Genomic DNA, 17,538 nt, shown 5'->3' with positions numbered 1-17,538 from the left:
CTGAGGGTCGGACTTGACTTAGCAATTAAACAACAGTAACAAATACAGCTCATTGGCATCAGTACTTGCACAGTGTCCTGCAACCGTCACCATTATCTAGTTCCAAAATTTTTTCCTTTGGTAATTTCTCCTTTCCCGTTCCTAGCTTTACTGAAACATATGTAACTAACATATGTAACATTGAATAAATTTAAGATGTACAATTTGATACGCAATATATATTGCAGAATGATCCTCACCATGGCCTTAGCTAACACCTTCATCACATCACATAATGACCATTTGTTTTCCTGTAGCTTTACACTTTCATTTCTATTTAAGTCCTTAATCTATTTCAAGTTAATTTTTTGTGAGTGGTGTAAGATAGGGGTCCAGTTTCATTCTTCTGCATGTGATTATTCAGTTTTCCTAGCACCATTCATTGAAGAGATTGTCTATTCCCCTTTGAGTTCTTCTGTTAATTTGTAACCTATTTTCTGTGTCTTTTGAGTATGTATTCTAGATATTTCATATGAGTGAAATCGTAATTGTCCTTCTGTGTCTGGCTTCTTTCACTTAGCATAATGTTTTCCAAGTTCATTCATGTTGTGTCACGATTTTCTGAGCAGTCTTTTTTTAATTGGAGGATAATTGCTTTACAATGTTGTATTGGTTTCTACCATACAACAACGTGAATCAGTCATAAGTATATGGCTGAAGTATATTCATAAGTATATGAATCAGCTGTAGGTATTCCCTCCTTCTTGAACCTCCCTCATACCCACTGCCCCATCCCACCCCTCTAGATTGTCCCAGAGCGCCTGTTGAGCTCCCTGCGCTAAGCAGCACTTTCCCACTAGCTATCTTATTTTACTCACAGTAATGTGTGTTTCAGTGTTTATAAGCAGTTTTAAAAGGTGTTTGAGACATGAAATTCAACAGCCCTCTGATGTGTGCTTTTGTGTTGCAGATTGTATAAATGACAGCTACTGGTTTGGGAGGGATAGAAACTGTGAATACTGCTTCGATGAACCCCTGCTGAAAAGCACCGATAAATACCGGACATACAGCAAGAAACACTTTCGGATCTTCAGAGTAGGTGTCAAATACCCATACATTTGGGAAAACTGGTCATCTAGACATCACGCTCAGCTGTCTCCCGACTTTAACACCCCACCATTAAAACTTTGAAATAAAATGTTCTCTATTTTAGGAAATGGGTCCTAAAAACTCTTACATCGCATACATAGAAGATCACAGTGGGAATGGAACCTTTGTAAATAGAGAGCTTGTAGGGAAAGGAAGACGCCTTCCTTTGAGTAACAATTCTGAAATTGCACTTTCAGTATGGAGTAATAAAGGTAATATTATTATCTTCTGGTTACTGGCACTTTCTCCTCCCGTATAAAAGGAAAAATGACACTGTGTCCTTTACAGAGTATGGTTTAGGTAAATAAAGTAAGTAGGTTAGCATTCAAGATTCATCTCAATCTTAGCTGCATTTTTTTTAATTATGAAAAGTTCTTTCAAGACAGATTTTCTAAGGTTGGATTGGTTTGATTAATTTCGCTTAAAGCCATGTGCTTTAAATAATCATATTGCTTAATTTATCATTCATTAATTGATCCATTTTATCACGTCAACCTTAGATATCAATAAATTATTTTAGGCCATTAGCTCATTTCCCTCCCCACCCTTTTCTCTCCCTCATTCTTCCTTTTCTTTGTTCCTTTTGGACATTAATTTCTGTATATATTTATTGAGCTATTATGTATAGCCCGGCATTAGGCTATGGGTTTCCCTGTAAGAGTCTCAGTTTAGACCTTCCACCTTAAATATAACATGGTTATCCTCTGAAAGTGGAGATGTTCATCATCACCATCGGGTAGCATTTTATACGCAGCTGTTTCTAAAACTTCATGACTTTCACATCTGAAATGAACAGTTGTCATTCAGTGGGGATGAAAAAAACAACCTACAGAATTAAACATAGCTCACAGTGATTGTAAAACCTTGGACAAGAGCAATACTCTTGTTTCTTTAATTTGAAAAAACCTCACAGATCTTCCCAAAACTTGAGGGTTGAGTGATGTGAAATAGTATCTGTTTGTGTGGGTGACACCTTAAAAATACAGATTCCCAGAGGCACTGTCCCACAGAGCCTGGTCCACTAGTTTCAGGCATGTTAAGAATCCTTTCCAGGTGGTTCTCCTGCAGCCAGTCTTCAGACCAACATCTTGGGATTATGGCTATTCTTGCTGGCCTGGTGTACATTTTATGATTGCCTTAGTTTTCTCTGTTCTTTCTACTTTGTTTCCTATCTGATAATTACAGTCAGGGCAGCTGCACAGGTTTTTGCTGTTTTGAAAGCGCCCAGTCAAGAGGGCAAGTGGGCACTGAAATGTGGCCTGTCCTCTACTTGACAAGCGGTGTGCCATCCTTTCATAATTGTTCTACCTAAAGGGCACCTTTTTAAATTTGAACCGAGGTGTCTTGTAGTCTGAAGCTGGCCACGATTGAAATGATCAAACTGATACTCTGCAGACTGCATTTGGCCTATTGATATTTTATGAGGCCTTGGTTGATGTGTGTGCTTTAATGTGAAAATACAGATGTCTTTGAAAAGATGGGATATCTGGCCACACTTGAGCCTATCGTCCCTTAATTCGAGGATCTGCAGGTGCTAAGTAGAGGCTGTCTCCTTTAGAAGGGTGATGTATTTTTCTGTTCGAGTCCCCACTCACTGCTCTACATCTTACACTCACCTCAGCCTTACCTATTTCCATGACCTTCTGGCTTCTGTAGGCAACTGAGTTTGCAGCCTTTGAAGCAGACCTCCCAAGTAGACAGGGGAAAAATACATCTCAGAGCCCCTCAGATCCACTGATCTCAGGTGTCATTATAACATCTAGGTTCATAAATATCCACAGAGAGGAATGGTTGTATCCTCGGTGGCCAGCAGGTCTCATTCATTAGGCAGGTGTCTGCCTCCTGGGACCAGCCTGGATTGAAACGTACTGAACTGGTTCAGATTTCTGCCTGACACTGGTTCTCTAGGTTACTCCAGAGTGGTTAAGACCTGTCAGTTGAAATCTGAGAAACTCAAGGGTCTTCACAAATTTCAGTCTTTCCTGATATTATAGTCTGTTGCAAATGTACCATTTTGTAGAATTGAAGTGTTTAATAACTGACTGCAGGTTTGGACCAGTGGATGGTTAAATTATGAAATGAGCAGTTTTTTTGGTATTCTTTCTCAGATATAGGCCGAATAGTAAATAAATAAAGGAGGTTTGGGGGGAAAGTGTTATTTACTTTTACAAGTACGTTCAGGATGGTTTGCGCTATAAAATACCAGCTAGGTAAAGGTAGAAATGACTGAGAGATGATAATATTAGTGATGGTGACCTCTGGCTTTATTTTTATCTGGATATTTACTTGCCTTGAATATATTTTCTAGAGTTAAACTATTTGGCATTTGGTTCTGGGCCCAGCTGATAACTCTTCTGAGGTCAGTGAATAAGCACAGTATTTACATATGAGTTTCTTGCCGTGTAATGAGAATGATACTGTGTGTTTCCATTGTGGGAATGAAAGTTGCTGCCATCACTTTTCAAGGGTTTCATGGTATCTGTTAGCCTAGCTAATGATTTCTTTGGGGTTAGATGTTAAATGGAACTAAGCATGATTGTCTTATATTCCATATGTTTACTAAGTTATAGGACCATTTATCTTCTCTCTGTCAAATGGATTAATGAGACCTGTCTCTGCCATTTTTCCCCCTTAGTTTTTGTATTTTTTGATCTGACTGTAGATGATCAGTCAGTGTATCCTAAGGAATTAAGAGACGAATACATCATGTCAAAAACTCTTGGAAGGTAACTTTTTTGTTTTCTTATGGAATTTGCACTTAATTTCTTTCTAGACATTTGTCACTGGTTAGCTTTTTGTTCTTGATTTTATAGCATTTGTTATGTATAGAAAATATTTTAGGGTACCTATTTGTGATAGGTATGTTACTGATTTATTTGATCATTTTCAGTTGAACAGTTTTTCTTTTTAAAAGCAATTTTATTGAGATAATTTTTATATCATATAATTCACCCATTTAAAAGTGTGCAATTCAATGGTTTTTCGTATATTCACAGAACTGTGAAGCCTTTACTACAATCAATTTTAGGACATTTTCATTACCTTCCATAAAGAAACATTTATTGCATTTCTGCGTTCTTTAGAATTGTGACATCTTGGAAAGAGAAATGAAGCTGACCATTCAATAGGGCAAAGTTCTCAAAAACCTTTTGGTCTCAGAACCCCTTACACTCCTAAAAATTACTGAAGACATCAAAGAGCTTTTGTTCGTGTGACTTAGGTCTTGAAATTTACTGTGTTAGGAATTAAAATTGTTGCTGTCGTTTAGTCATGTCCGACTCTTTGCAACCCCACAGACCGTAGCCCACCAGGTTCCTCTGTCAGTGAGATTTCCCAGGGAAGAATACTGGAGTGGGTTGCCATTTCCTTCTCCAGGGGATCTTCCCAACCCAGGCATGTCTTCTGCATTGGCAGGCGGATTCTTTACCACTGAGCCACCAGGGCAGTCCAGAAATTAAAATGGAGACATGTTACTAATATTTGTTAAGTCATTAAAAAATAGTCACTTATGTTAAGATAAATAACATTTTTTTTAATGAGAAATAATTATTTTAGAAAAGATTAGTGAGAAGAGAGGGAAAGCTTCACATTTTTACAGATCTGTTTCATACCTGGCTTACTAGATAGTGGCTGGAGCCTGATATTTGCTTTTTCACTTGTTTTTTTTTTGTGATACTGCATACCATGTAGCCTCTGGAAGACTGTACACTGGTGAGAAAATAAGAGAGAAAAAGGCAAATAATGTCTTCGCGTCATTCCGTAGCTAGTACTGACTTTGTGGGCATTCTGAATGGATCTTAGGGCCCTTTGGGGGTTGCCCATCAAGAACCACTTCCTTAGGGAAGGTGTTCAGGACACCTTTACCATGGCATCCAATGTCCTTCACCCTCCCAGCCCTCCCCTGTCCCCAGCAGACTTTCTATTTATTGATATTTTCAGAAACATGAAAGTAGAAAATAGGAGAAGGTGATAATCACTCATGTTCCTGCCACAGAGAATTAAGCACAGTGTACTGTTTATGATCATCTGTGAGAGATATTTTAGTTTATGAACATTAAATTCAGTAGCTCATTGTGTCTCCATATTTGGCATTGGCTGCTTGGAAGCTTGCAGCCAAATTTGTGTCAACCCTAAAGAAATGTCTGGGACTCTTGTTTTTTCCTAAGGGAGGATTCAACACAAATTCTCTAGCTTTTAGCAAGGGACAGAAATGAGCCAGGTAACAAAAGAAATTTACTGGCTCTTATAACTGGGGAATACAGGGGCACAGTTGACTTCTGGTATGACTGGACCAGGAGGCCTTTAGGGCTTTATTTCACTCTTGAGTTTTAATTATCTCTTCGGCTTTATGTGGCTCAGTCTGAGGGTTCCTGAAGTGTTACCAGGGCTTTTTCTCCATCTCTTGATTCCCCTATTCTATGTTGTTCTCCCATAGAATTACTTTCTCTGGGTGTCAGGAAAAATGCCTTCCAAAAGTCTCATATTCATATTTTCTTTCTTCTAGAAACTACAGCATAGAGAATTGTTTCTCTCCCAACATCAGCATTTGATTCCAAAGAAATCCCTAATTGGCTCAATTTTGTGTGTACATCCACCCCATAGTCCCCGGGGTGGGTGTTGTACTACTATAGGTGCTCTGCTAGACTCAACAAAGACTTCTCAGGCAAAAGGTGACTGTTATCATAGCCGAAAGGGAATTAAAAAGTGTTTTGAGTAGATTTTTAAAAATCACAGTTACATGGAACTTTATCTCATACCATATACGAAAGTTAACTCAAAATGAAACAAAAACTAAATGTAAGAGGTTTACCTATACGACTGTGAAAGGAAAACATGGAGACAACTCTTTATGATCATCGAGTTGGCAGTGGTTTCTCGAATGGCACCAAAAATGCAAGCAGCAAGAGGAAACATAGAAAAACCAGACTTTGTCAAATTTTAAAACTTTTGCATGTCAGAAGACACTGTCAGGAGAGTGAAACCCATATGAAATGAGAAAATACTTGCAAGTGATATATCTGATAAGGACCTAATATCCAGATTAGGTAAAGAACTCTTACAATTCAACAACAAAAAGAGAAGCCAATTTAAAATGGGCAAGATATACAAATAGACATTTCTCCAAAAGAATATATAGAAGTGACCAAAAATCACTTGAGAAGATAGCGTCATTAGGCAAGTGTAAATCAAAAGCACAGTGAGATGCTACTTCAAACCCACTAGGATGACCATAGTAAAGAAACAGAAAATGACAAGCATTTGTGAGGATGCAGAGAAATTAGAACCCGTATGCACTGCTGTTGGGAATGTACAATGGTACAGCCACTGTGGGAAATAGTTTGATGTCTCAAAAAGTTAAACATAGAATTACCATATGACCCAGCAGTTCCCCTTGTAGGTATATACCCCCCAGATTGGAAACAGATGTTCAACAAAAACTCATGCATGAATGTTCCATTGCAGCTCTGTTCACAATAGCGAAAAGGTGGAAACGACCTAAGTGTCCATCAACAAGAGAATGGATAAACAAAGGGTGATGTATCCATAGAACAGGCTACTATTTAGCTATAAAAAGGGATGAAATAGTAATACATGCACAGATGAACATGCTGATGAGCAGACTGATACAGCATGGATGAACTTTCAAAACATTCTAAGTAAAAGAAGCCGGAAAAAAGACCACATACTGTATGAATCTACTGGTGGGAGATATTCTGAGCAGGCAAATCTTTACAGAGAGAAATAGAAGTTGACAGGGGCTAGGGGCAGGAAAAATGGAGAGGGAACACTGAGTGGGTATGGGGTTTCCATTTGTGCTGCTGAGAAAGTTCTGGAACTTGATAGAGATGATGGTTGTACAACATTGGATGTACTTAATGCCACTGAATTGTACACTTTAAAATGATTACAGTGGCAAATTTTGCCCCCTCACCCCGTCCCCAAACCCACAATGGTTATAAAAATCTACTTCAGGTAGGTAATGAGGGCTTGATACTTGAATAACTGTATTGAGTGCCATCCTGGGTAGCAGTCCTGCCTTTTAGCATCAGTATCCCAGTTAATTGGGAATCTTCAGGAGCTTGCTGCAAGCAGTTTCGCGGTATACTATTGGTTTCTTAGTGATTTTATTTACAGTGCAATTCGTGGCATCAACTGCTTATGCATTTCCTTTGAAGACAGAATAAGAAAGAGAAATGGATGAGTGGAAGTAATTTATTTACAGATGCTGTTTAATATTCCTTGTTGCAGGCATTCATTTTAAACTAGGACTTGGTTGTATATTTGATCTTTCTCTGGCCTCTGGGAGAAGTCATTTCTCTCTGATTTATTTTTAGTGTCTTTCTGAGCATTTCACAGTCTGGAGGGACAGTAAGATTTAGGTCTATATTGCTTGGCTCAAAAAGTGGAATTTAGAGCTGACTCAGTGTTGCTGGATGGTCCCTGTTCCTTTATGCCCTTAACATCTTACCCTGGTGGGGTTTCTGAAAACAGAGACAATGGACTGTCTTTAACTTGAAATAGCTCAGGCCAGTTCAAGAGTGGTGGGTCTCAGGATTTAAAACACGGTGACAGTCAATCACTTTTTACATTTTTCCCTATTAGCGGTGCCTGTGGTGAGGTGAAGCTAGCTTTCGAGAGGAAGACATGTAAGAAAGTGGCCATAAAGATCATTAGCAAGAGGAAGTTTGCTATCGGCTCTGAGAGAGAGGCAGTAAGTACCTGTGTTGGTGGCTGCTTGGCCCCATCATAAAGAATTTACCGCTCAGAAGAACTTTGGAAAATTTTGGGTATACTGAACTAACCTAAACACAGATAATTTGTTTCCAAAAATATTTGGTTGTACATAATAATACACATAGCAGGAACTTTTTTTTTCCTTCCAAGTTGTTACAAGACTGTTTTTACAATAAATGAAAGGAAATTAGGGGAAAAAAAAAATCCCGCTGTATCCCTGCCGCTGGAACCCCACAGCTGTTTTCAGTTTTCCCTTTCCTTCTAGTCTTTGTTCCTGTGAATTCGTGTTTCTAGATGGCTGAGATCGTATTGTATACAGTTTTGTATTCTGCTTTTTCACATAAGCATTAATGCGTAAACTTTTCCCTACTATATCCTTTTGGATGACTGAGTCTCTGTTTCATCAACTTTATCACTTTATCCATTTCTCTGCTTGATCATTTAGGTCATTTAGATAATTTCTAATTCTTTGTTCTTCCCGATAATGTGGCAATGAATACCTCCATGTTTATAGATTTTTAAAAGATCTTAATTAAATTATATGGTCTGTTTATATGGTAACCATTCACTTTTTACATTTCCTGTAATACATACTTACTGCATTGGTGGAGTGGCCAAATGTATTGGTTTTTCAACATATGACCCTACAAAGTAATATAAAATGTGTCCTCTAGTCACGTTTTCCTTTGTGGCCAGCTGTTTCTGGCTATTATGCTTTACATTCCTTAAAGATCGATTTTTTTTCTTTTTGTCCCTAGACAATGCCATTCTCGCATAGCAAGAGGAATTTCCTTTCAGTGTTCACTTTGTTATAGATCTTTCCCCTGTGATTCTGGGTTTGTTTTCCATTTTGGGGGGAAGAAAATAACCTACCAGATTCTTAATGACTTGGAACACAATTTTATGTTTTAATTTCATCTTTCAAATCCTATCATATTCTTTAGAGCTCTCTATCATCAGAGTATACCCGGCCTTGGTAATGAGTTTACCGGCTTACAGGAAGAGGCTGGCTTTTAAAATTAAACATCTGGCTTTCTTCGCTGAAGTCCATTTTACATAAATATGTAATTCTATATCCTCTTTGCTTGTAGAGGGTGTAGCCCATGAGGTTGAGTAACTCGAGTCATTCTTCTGGAATTGTAACGGAGAGCAACTTTTCTACCCTGAAGCTTCCTCTTCCCTTTAGAGTCTCAGTAAATATCTCAGCTTGCATTTGAAATTGGACCCTGGTTCTGCTAAATTATGAGAAATGTGACTCTATGTTTTCTTTACACAGTTTAATTGAATACCTTCTCGTTTATGGTTTTTGCTTGTTGTATTATTTTTACAAATGTAAACAGTTCCTCAGTTTGATGAGACAAGCAGAGCTTACCAGGTCAATGTAAGAACAGTGGGAACACATTTGTTTCTGGCTGTGGGAACTGCAGCAAGTGGCTTCCTTTCTCTGAGCTTTGTTCCATCTGTAAAATGGGAATACTTTTAGAGCCCAGTTCACTTGGGTTATGGGGCTTACATGAGATGATCCTTTTAGATAAAGAGCTTGGCATAGAGCCTAGTCACTTACTGAATGGCTTATTGTTTACCAAGCATTTTGCAAAGTGATTTTAGGTGAGTTTTTGTGTAATTCATCCTTGATTTCTCTGTAAGAACAGTGCTGAGTCTGGAACTCAGGCAGCTTTTACTCAACTAAGTTTTAACTGTAAACATTTTCTGCATACTGGCTATTATTATCATTAATAAACTAATGTTATTTTATTAAAGGATCCAGCACTCAATGTTGAAACAGAAATAGAAATTTTGAAGAAACTAAATCATGTAAGTACTACTGTAAAAAAATGACCCATACTTAAATTCTTTTATCTCAAAAAATGGGGAGAGTGCAAAGCACTTCAGTGTAATAAAACTAGTATTAACCTGGGTTCCTTAATTGTGTGTGTATACGTGTGTGTATGCATACATGCATGGTTTTAGCTGTTAAGCTGGGAAGAGCTTTACCCTAAAATTTTGAAAGGAAAATATTGTGAAAAGATTTTATTATTAAGTATGTTATTTTTCCGCTGAGTTAGTTCTGGACCAAAAGCCATAGTAAATCTGCTAAATACTATTGTAGGGGCTTGATCAACTGATTATGTTTGGGGAGACAGTGCTCTTTTGGTACATTAATTATACCTGAATTTTATACCTCTTAAGTACCTTTAGGAGGTGCTGATTTCCATTCACCTTGGTTGGAATAAATCAGATATATCCAAGAGTACCCAATAAGTATGACAACATCCTGGGGTGTTTGAATGGTGTCTCTGGCCCCACTGAGTATCAGAGGTCCTATCTTTTTTGTGCAATCATGACCTTGTCTCAGTGGAAAGAGTCTAAAGATGTGAGAAGAGAAAGTTAGACCAGTGGGACTCCTCCCATCTTCCTTTTTCTTCTTTCTGTTTTTCTTCATTAATTCGTGGGCCCCCATGTAGTCGTGAGCTACATGAGTTAAACTTGAAATAAGACCTCCAGTCTTCCAGCTGAGAATTATCCCAGTGGTTCTCAGCCTTTTTGGTGCCAGGAACTGGTCTCATGAAAGACGATTTTTCCTCGGACCCGGGGGTGAGTGGAGGATGGTTTCAGGATGATTCAAGTGCATTGCATTTACTGTGTACTTTATATTTCTATTATTATTACACTGTGATATATAGTGAAATCATGATACAGTTCACCATAATACAGAACCAGTGGGCGGTCATTCAATTGATGGGGAGCAGCCGTAAGTACAAGTGAAACTGCTCCTTTGCCCACTACTCAGCTCTTGCTGTGTGGCCCAGTTCCCATGGGTTGGGGACCCCTGGATTGTCTGATTCTGGTTCTTAACCTCTGAACTACAAAAGGTTTATTCTCCCTTCTCTGACCTGGTCAGATCCTCCTAACAACAAATAGAAACTAAGAACATCACATGGACACAATAATTCAGTAGGTTCCTTTAGAATCTGTGGTGGATCTGAAGACCCATGAGAATGTGAGTGGTCGAACTTCCTGCTTGGCTTTCTTCTAATGCCTTGCAACTTCTCTCTCTTCTTTGCCTTTGCCTCTTTTTTTCCATGGGATCTGGAATCTCGTTAAAGAGAGGAGCCCTCTAATTTTTCAGGGTGGGGTTGCTTCAAACATCCCCCAAAGATAAACACTTAGAATCCTCAGAGAGTTTTCTCTGATGTCAGAAGATCCCCAAGCATAACATTTATACAAATCCGATGTCTGCTGCACAGAAGAGGAATTCAAAGCTCTAAAAAAGATCCTTGGAGATTTTTGTTGGCAATTTACAAGGGCACTTGGGAGTCCTTGGGAAGTAGAGATGGGCACATGATTGCATTTGGATGTTTGGGGACGGTGAGTAGAGCCTGGTATAAAGTCCAGTAGACCCTGGCCTTTAGAGTCAGGCACTGATTTATCAATTGTCGAATGTTTACGGTGCCAGCCTGTTTTCTAGGCCCCAGGCAGTCAGCACAGATAGACCTGGCCACCTCTCGTCTTACATGGCTTTAGTCTAGTGGGGAGGCAGACCTGGGTTCCCATCCCTTGTTCTGAGCAGGTCGTTTCACTTTGCCTAGCTTCTGCTCCCTTGTCTGTTTCTAGAGACCGTAGGATACTTGCCTCAAAGGTCAATGAGACTTGAATATGTGCTTTTAAAGCTTTCAGGGCTTCCCAGGTGGCTCAGTGGTGAAGAATCTGCCTGCAGTGCAGGACACGCTGGAGAGCCAGGTTTAATCCGTGGGTCGGGAAGATCCCCTGGAGAAGGGAAATGGCAACCCACTCCAGTATTCTTGCCTGGAGAATCCCGTGGACAGAGGAGTCTGGTGAGCTACAGTCCATAGAGATGCAAAGAGTCGGACATGACTGAGCAACTGAGCGTGCACACAAAGCTGTCCGCACAGGAGACACGCTTGGGGCATGACAGTGATCTGCAATTCCCTACCCTTTGCCCTGTAGGACCTGAGTGGAGGGTCTGGGTTGGTGGCCTCTGGTTTCTGAGACGCTTCAGCTGTGGCAACTGCAGCCTGTGGCTCTAGAGATGGTGGGGCCTGGAGACAGTCCATGCCGGCTTCGTCTAGTGGTGGCTTTGCGAGCTCTGTCAGTGGCTGGCCGTCCCCACCCCATTCCCAGAGTGGCACTGGCCAAACAGACCGAGCAGTTCCCAGTCCTTCCTCTCATTCCTTTTCCATGTGTGTGTCTTTTCTTCTGCCTTCCCTTTCATTTTATTTTATTATTATTATTATTTTTAATTTTATTTTTACTTTATTTTACTTTACAATACTGTATTGGTTTTGCCATACATTGACGTGAATCCACCACGGGTGTATACGAGCTCCCAATCCTGAATCCCCCTTCCACCTCCCATCCCATATCATCTCTCTGCTTCCCTTTCATTTTATTATGGATTTCCCTGGTGGTACAGTGGTTAAGACGCTGCACTTCCACTGCAGGGGATGAGGGTTCCATCTCTGGTCAGGGAACTGAGATCCTGTGTGCCTCGTGGCCAAAAGAAAAAGATGTCACAGGTGTATATTCTAGAGTCAGATGGTGCTAAAAGGTTTATAAACAGCAGCTTTACTTCTTTCCTAATCGCCTTCCCTGCATTTAAAGTTTTTTCAGCTTTTTTAAAGAATTTACCTCCATTATTTCTACGTGATTTATTAATGCATAAACCGCTGTCTCTTGGCTTATCAATAATAATAGCTTGTTGTCTTTCTGTTATAAGAGAATTTTAGCTCTCCTGTTTCTTTTTATTTATTTTTTATCAGTGGCATGTAAGATCTTAGTTCCCTAGCCAAGGATCAAACCCTCACCCCTGAAGCATGAACTCTTAACCACTGGACCGCCAGGAAAGTCCCTCAGCTCTCTTTTCTGTTCCTCTTAATGTACTACTACAGTGCATATTTAATGTTTCCATTATCGTGACAATAACAGGTTGCCCTGCAGAGCCAAGTATACAGTGATCACAGGTAAGGAGAGGTGGAAATGGTTTGCTGTCAGCCTGATCCCATGGCTGTAGAATCCATGACCAAAACGTGGCCAGCAGGACCCACCCTCAGTGGGTGGGTGTGTCTGTTATTGGTGTTGATGGTATTAAACTGGACAGCGTATGAGTGTCCCCCATGTGCCAGCTGCTCTGTTGAATGTTGGTCCTAGGAAGCTAAAGATAAGACTGGCTCGTTGACTTAGCCCATGCAGTACCTGGTGAGAGACTTTTGTCGGGCGTCAGTTTCCTTGTGGGGCCACACAGATTAGTATGACTGCAGGAAGTGTGGATCCAAACTCTGGAAGTGGGGGGACTTCCCTGGTGGTCCCGTGTTTAAGAATCTGCCATCCAGCGGACACAGGTTTGGTTTCTGGGTTGGGGAACTAAGACCCACATGCTACAGAATGTGGTGTGCAAAAAACAAAAAAAAATTTAAAGGGGCTTGATACCTGAGGCCCAAGTGTGGCCAGAAGGCTGGATCACCAGGCTGGAGGGTAGTGTGAGCAAAGATGTGACATGGGGAGATAGCCTGGGGTGGATAGGGAGTTTTGTGGCCTGGAGAGGAGGAGAGGAGGATATTTGGGATGGGCAGAAGGAGGTGAGGCTGGGTCTGGAAGGGCTTGGTAACCCCTGCTGAGAAGTTGAATTGCAGCCTCTCAGCTGCAAGGTGCTGAAGGATTTTTATTTTCTTCCTTCCTTCCCTCCTCTCACTCTTCTCCCTTTCTGCCTTAAAATAATTTAAGATTATATAATATTTGACACATGTAAAGTAAAATGTAAGTGGTAAAGCGAACTGGTAGGATGAACACCTTTGAATTTGCCATGAGTTTAAGAACAAAGAAACCTGATCATACTGTCGAATCTACCTCATTCTCAAAAGTGTTTCAAGACTTGCCCTTTCCACTTGGCGTTGTGTTTCCAAGATCCACTGTACTGAGGGAGGTGGTGGGGTGTCCATTCACCGCTAGCAGTTCATTGTGGGGAGGTATCACTTGGAGGATTTTAATCAGCAATGGAAGGGATTAAATGTACTTTGCAGGAAAAATCACTTTGGTGGGTGTTTGCTCTTTTTAATTGAAAATTGAAAAATCTAAAGTGAATAGATAAACCAATAAAAATCGAGATTTTGATGAAAAAATAAATACTGTCTAAAAATCATACCACTCTCTTCCTTTTGATTGACACAGCCAGAATCCTGTTCCCTGGTGGGTAGGAGTGTATGTCCCTGATACTCACCACTTCTTGTATCTACCCTGACCACTAGCTTTAGCGTCGATCCTTTGTACTAGAAAAAACAATAGGGGTGTTATATGCATTGAATGTACTATACGATTCTCCCTGGTTCTTTAGCAAATGCACCCAGCATTGATCAGAGGTCACAGACCATCAGGCACAGGTGTGTGTGTGTCTCTCTCTCCTCCACCACACATACGTGCTTTTGAGTTCTTCTGAAACTGGAATTGCCCTCTTCCTTAGAAAATGCCTGCTTGTCTCATGGGTTGCCCTGTGGTGCCAGTTGCCTCAGTTGAATAGCCCTGCTGTCTGGCAGCATGGCTGGGCCTCCCACCTGGGCTTCCTTTCCTTGCGCTCCTTGTCAGGGTCCTAGGTGTCTTAGATGTCCTTGAGTCCCTGTGCTCTGGGACAGGGAGGAGGAAGGCTGGGAAGAGACTGGCCTTCCACCCTTGGCGCCAGCGTTAAATGTGAAGCATGAGCTGCTCCCTTGTCAGTTTGGTGGGGTAGAGAGTTTATTGTGTGTACTCACAAAGGAGCCAGCTAAGTTAGGGTTCTGTCTCCTTCTCTGTGGGCTTCTCAGGTGGCGCTAGTGTTAAAGAACCCACATGCCAATACAGGAGACTTTAGAGACGCAGATTCGATCCCTGGATCAGGAAGATCCCCTGGAGGAGGTCATGGCAACCCACTCCAGGGTTCTTGCCTGGAGAATCCCATGGACAGAGGAGCCTGGTGGGCTATAGTCCATGGGGTTGGAGAGAGTCAGACTCGACTAAAGTGGCTGAGCACACACGCATGCTCCTCCCCTGCATGAACTGCAGAGAGTCCTGAGGCAAGGACCGGATGCCTGGTCTTGGCCTCCTTGACACCTTGGGTGGGTGTCCTGAGTTCTGCTCTTGTACTTTTCCTCTTGGAGAGCTTCTTAACTATTTTTTCTCTTTTCCCCCTTTTAGCCTTGTATCATCAAGATTAAAGACTTTTTTGATGCCGAAGATTATTATATTGTTTTGGAATTGTAAGTAGCAAACTTTTTTGTTTCCATTTAAATGCTTATAAACCACCAGAGGGTCTAATGCTGGCCTGCATTTCTCATCCTGGGGACCCTCAGCGTATGTATGTGGGGGGTGGCCCATAAAACGAGCACATGGGGTTAGTATAAATTTTAAAAATCACTCTAGTGTTTCCAAAGGCAGATGGATCTGAGGCCTGGGTTTGAAGCCCACTTTGCTGGTGACTAGCTGTCTACCCATGGGTTAGTTGACTTCACCTGTCTGAGTCTCATATTCCTAGTGTGAAGTAATAATGATAGCTCCCTGCGCAGTCGTAAGGATCAAATGCTCTGAGGGCTGGAAGGCCTCCAGCAGAGCATGTGGCACGCGTGGTGCTCCAACACAGGTGCATGTCATTACTCTGAAATATCCTGGGTGGCCGTTGTTGCTCAGGATCACTGCACCAGGGTGACACCTGAGTATCTTTCATGGGCTGGTGTACTTGCAGCTTGGTATGATTAAAATCATTTACTGTCTCTTTCCTGAAAGAGGCCTGCCTTGGTGTCCATTCTGCAGAAGTGTGCAGTGTTTCTGGGACTGGCCATCGTGGCAGACAGGCTGGGCCTTACTCCCGAGTGGCCAACAGTGGCCGTGCTGGCTGACCATAAAGATTATAGAGTAAACAGCAGGCCAGTCATAGCGCTAGGAGAGACTGGACGGCCCTTGAAGTGCTTAAGAGAATATCTGTTGCTATGAAATAGGAGATTTATTATTTGACTGGATCGCAAAACAGTTTGGGACTTCCCCGGCAGCCCAGATTCCACATGTTGCAATGAAGATTGAAGATCCTGTGTGCTGCAACTACGACCTGGCTCAGTCAGATAAATTTAAAGAAATTGTTTAATAATAGTAGTAATAATACAATAGCAGTAACTGATACTAATGAAACACTTAATATGAGCCAAATCCTGCTGTAAGCACTTCACTGGGATTGACTCATGTAACCTGCATAACTGTTATCCAGGTTATATACAAGTTAGTGGTGAGTTGTAGTAGTGAAGTCGCTCAGTTGTGTCCGACTCTTTGCGACCCCATGGACTGGGGCCTACCAGTCTCCTCTGTCCTTGGGGTTTTCCAGGCAAGAATACTGGAGTGGGTTGCTGTTTCCTTCCTGAAAGATCTTCCTGGAAGATCCCAGGGATCGAACCTGAGTTTCCCACGTTGTAGGCAGACACTTTTACCATCTGAGCCACCAGGGCAGTCACATAAGTGAAGTGGTGAGTTAGTTATTGTCTTGAGCTCCACTTTACAGGAATGGGGACTGAATTGCAGAGGGATTGAATAATCTGGCCAAGCGTCTCCACTGTGCCGGGTGCTTTACCTACAGCAGTTAATCTCTTAATGTTTACAGCAGCCATCAAGGTAGGTGGGGTTTTATCCCCATTTGTTGAAGGGGTTTAGAAACAAGCTCAGAGAGGTTGCATAAGTCGCCCCAAGTCCCACAGCTGGGAGGTGGTGGAGCTGAAATTCAGACCCAGTTGTCAGGTCCTAGGCTCCTGCTTTCTGCCCTACACCAGTCTCAGAACCACCTGGGCTCACAGTAAAAATGCAGACTCCTGGGGTCTGCTTCCGACCTACTGCATCAGATTTTCTGAAAGCTCCCCAAGCGTGTCCAGTGCCCACCACTCTCTTTCTCTATCTCTCCTTGCTCCTCAGTTTCCAACGGACGCGTCTTTATTGTGTATGTGGCTAATCACCTCAGTGCCTTGACAGATGGGAGCCGAGAGTGGATAAACCACCTTGCTTGTCTTGATGCATTTGTTCTGTTTGTGTTGTTATCTTCCCTCCAAGTGAGTTTCCCTTTAGGAATGAACCCCCTGCTTCGCCTGTGTGTTGCAGGATGGAAGGAGGAGAGCTGTTCGACAGGGTGGTGGGGCATAAACGCCTGAAAGAAGCCACATGCAAGCTCTATTTTTACCAGATGCTCCTGGCCGTGCAGGTAAGAGAAGCCCTCGGTGCTTTTGACAACTTTCTTTTAGGTGAGTTACTCTCCGAGTTGGCAGAAAATGAGGGACCAGGGATAAAAACCCAGAGAGCAGAGTCTGTGTTTGGGTTGTTCTGTTCTTGGCAGAAACACCCCACCCCTTTGACTCAGATGAGAAAGTTCTTGCTGTGAAGTTTAAGAGGAAAAAAAGAAATAAGGAAGTTAAAGAAATAAACACACAGTCCCACGTGGCGTCTCTTTAGCTAGGAGGTTTTTATGGGGGGCAGGGATCTCTGTTGTGCCTGGTCCTTGCCGAAATCCCCCTGACCTCTGGGGCAGGGGTGAGGAGGCAGCTGGGCAGGTGTGAGGATGGATCACTCCCCCGTGGCACAGTACTAGGAGTTTCCTTCTTCTGTAGCATCTTGGTTTTTTTTTTTTTTTCTCCCATTTATTTATTTTTAATTGGAGGATAA

At 41.7% G+C, this 17,538-nt stretch overlaps 1 protein-coding gene across 4 annotated transcripts in view; it reads left to right on the top strand.

Annotated features, from left to right (window-relative positions):
* CHEK2 (checkpoint kinase 2) overlaps positions 1–17,538 on the top strand; it is a 35,344-nt gene that overhangs the window by 6,820 nt on the left and 10,986 nt on the right. For 3 of the 4 annotated variants that reach the window (XR_011249853.1, XM_069557171.1, XM_069557170.1), the window contains exons 4-10: positions 950–1,074; positions 1,193–1,340; positions 3,764–3,854; positions 7,732–7,840; positions 9,625–9,678; positions 15,046–15,107; positions 16,981–17,080. Coding sequence is in view for 3 of the 4 variants with exons in the window: in XM_069557171.1 (XP_069413272.1) it covers positions 950–1,074; positions 1,193–1,340; positions 3,764–3,854; positions 7,732–7,840; positions 9,625–9,678; positions 15,046–15,107; positions 16,981–17,080 (689 nt within the window). In the remaining variant the exon portion in view is untranslated. The remainder of the gene's footprint in view (positions 1–949; positions 1,075–1,192; positions 1,341–3,763; positions 3,855–7,731; positions 7,841–9,624; positions 9,679–15,045; positions 15,108–16,980; positions 17,081–17,538) is intronic. The other variant, XM_069557172.1, reaches the window with a different exon arrangement.

Source organism: Ovis canadensis, chromosome 17 (genome assembly GCF_042477335.2).
Source record: "Ovis canadensis isolate MfBH-ARS-UI-01 breed Bighorn chromosome 17, ARS-UI_OviCan_v2, whole genome shotgun sequence".
NCBI classification, from domain to species: Eukaryota; Metazoa; Chordata; class Mammalia; order Artiodactyla; family Bovidae; genus Ovis; species Ovis canadensis.
This window is presented reverse-complemented; position numbering and strand designations above follow the sequence as displayed.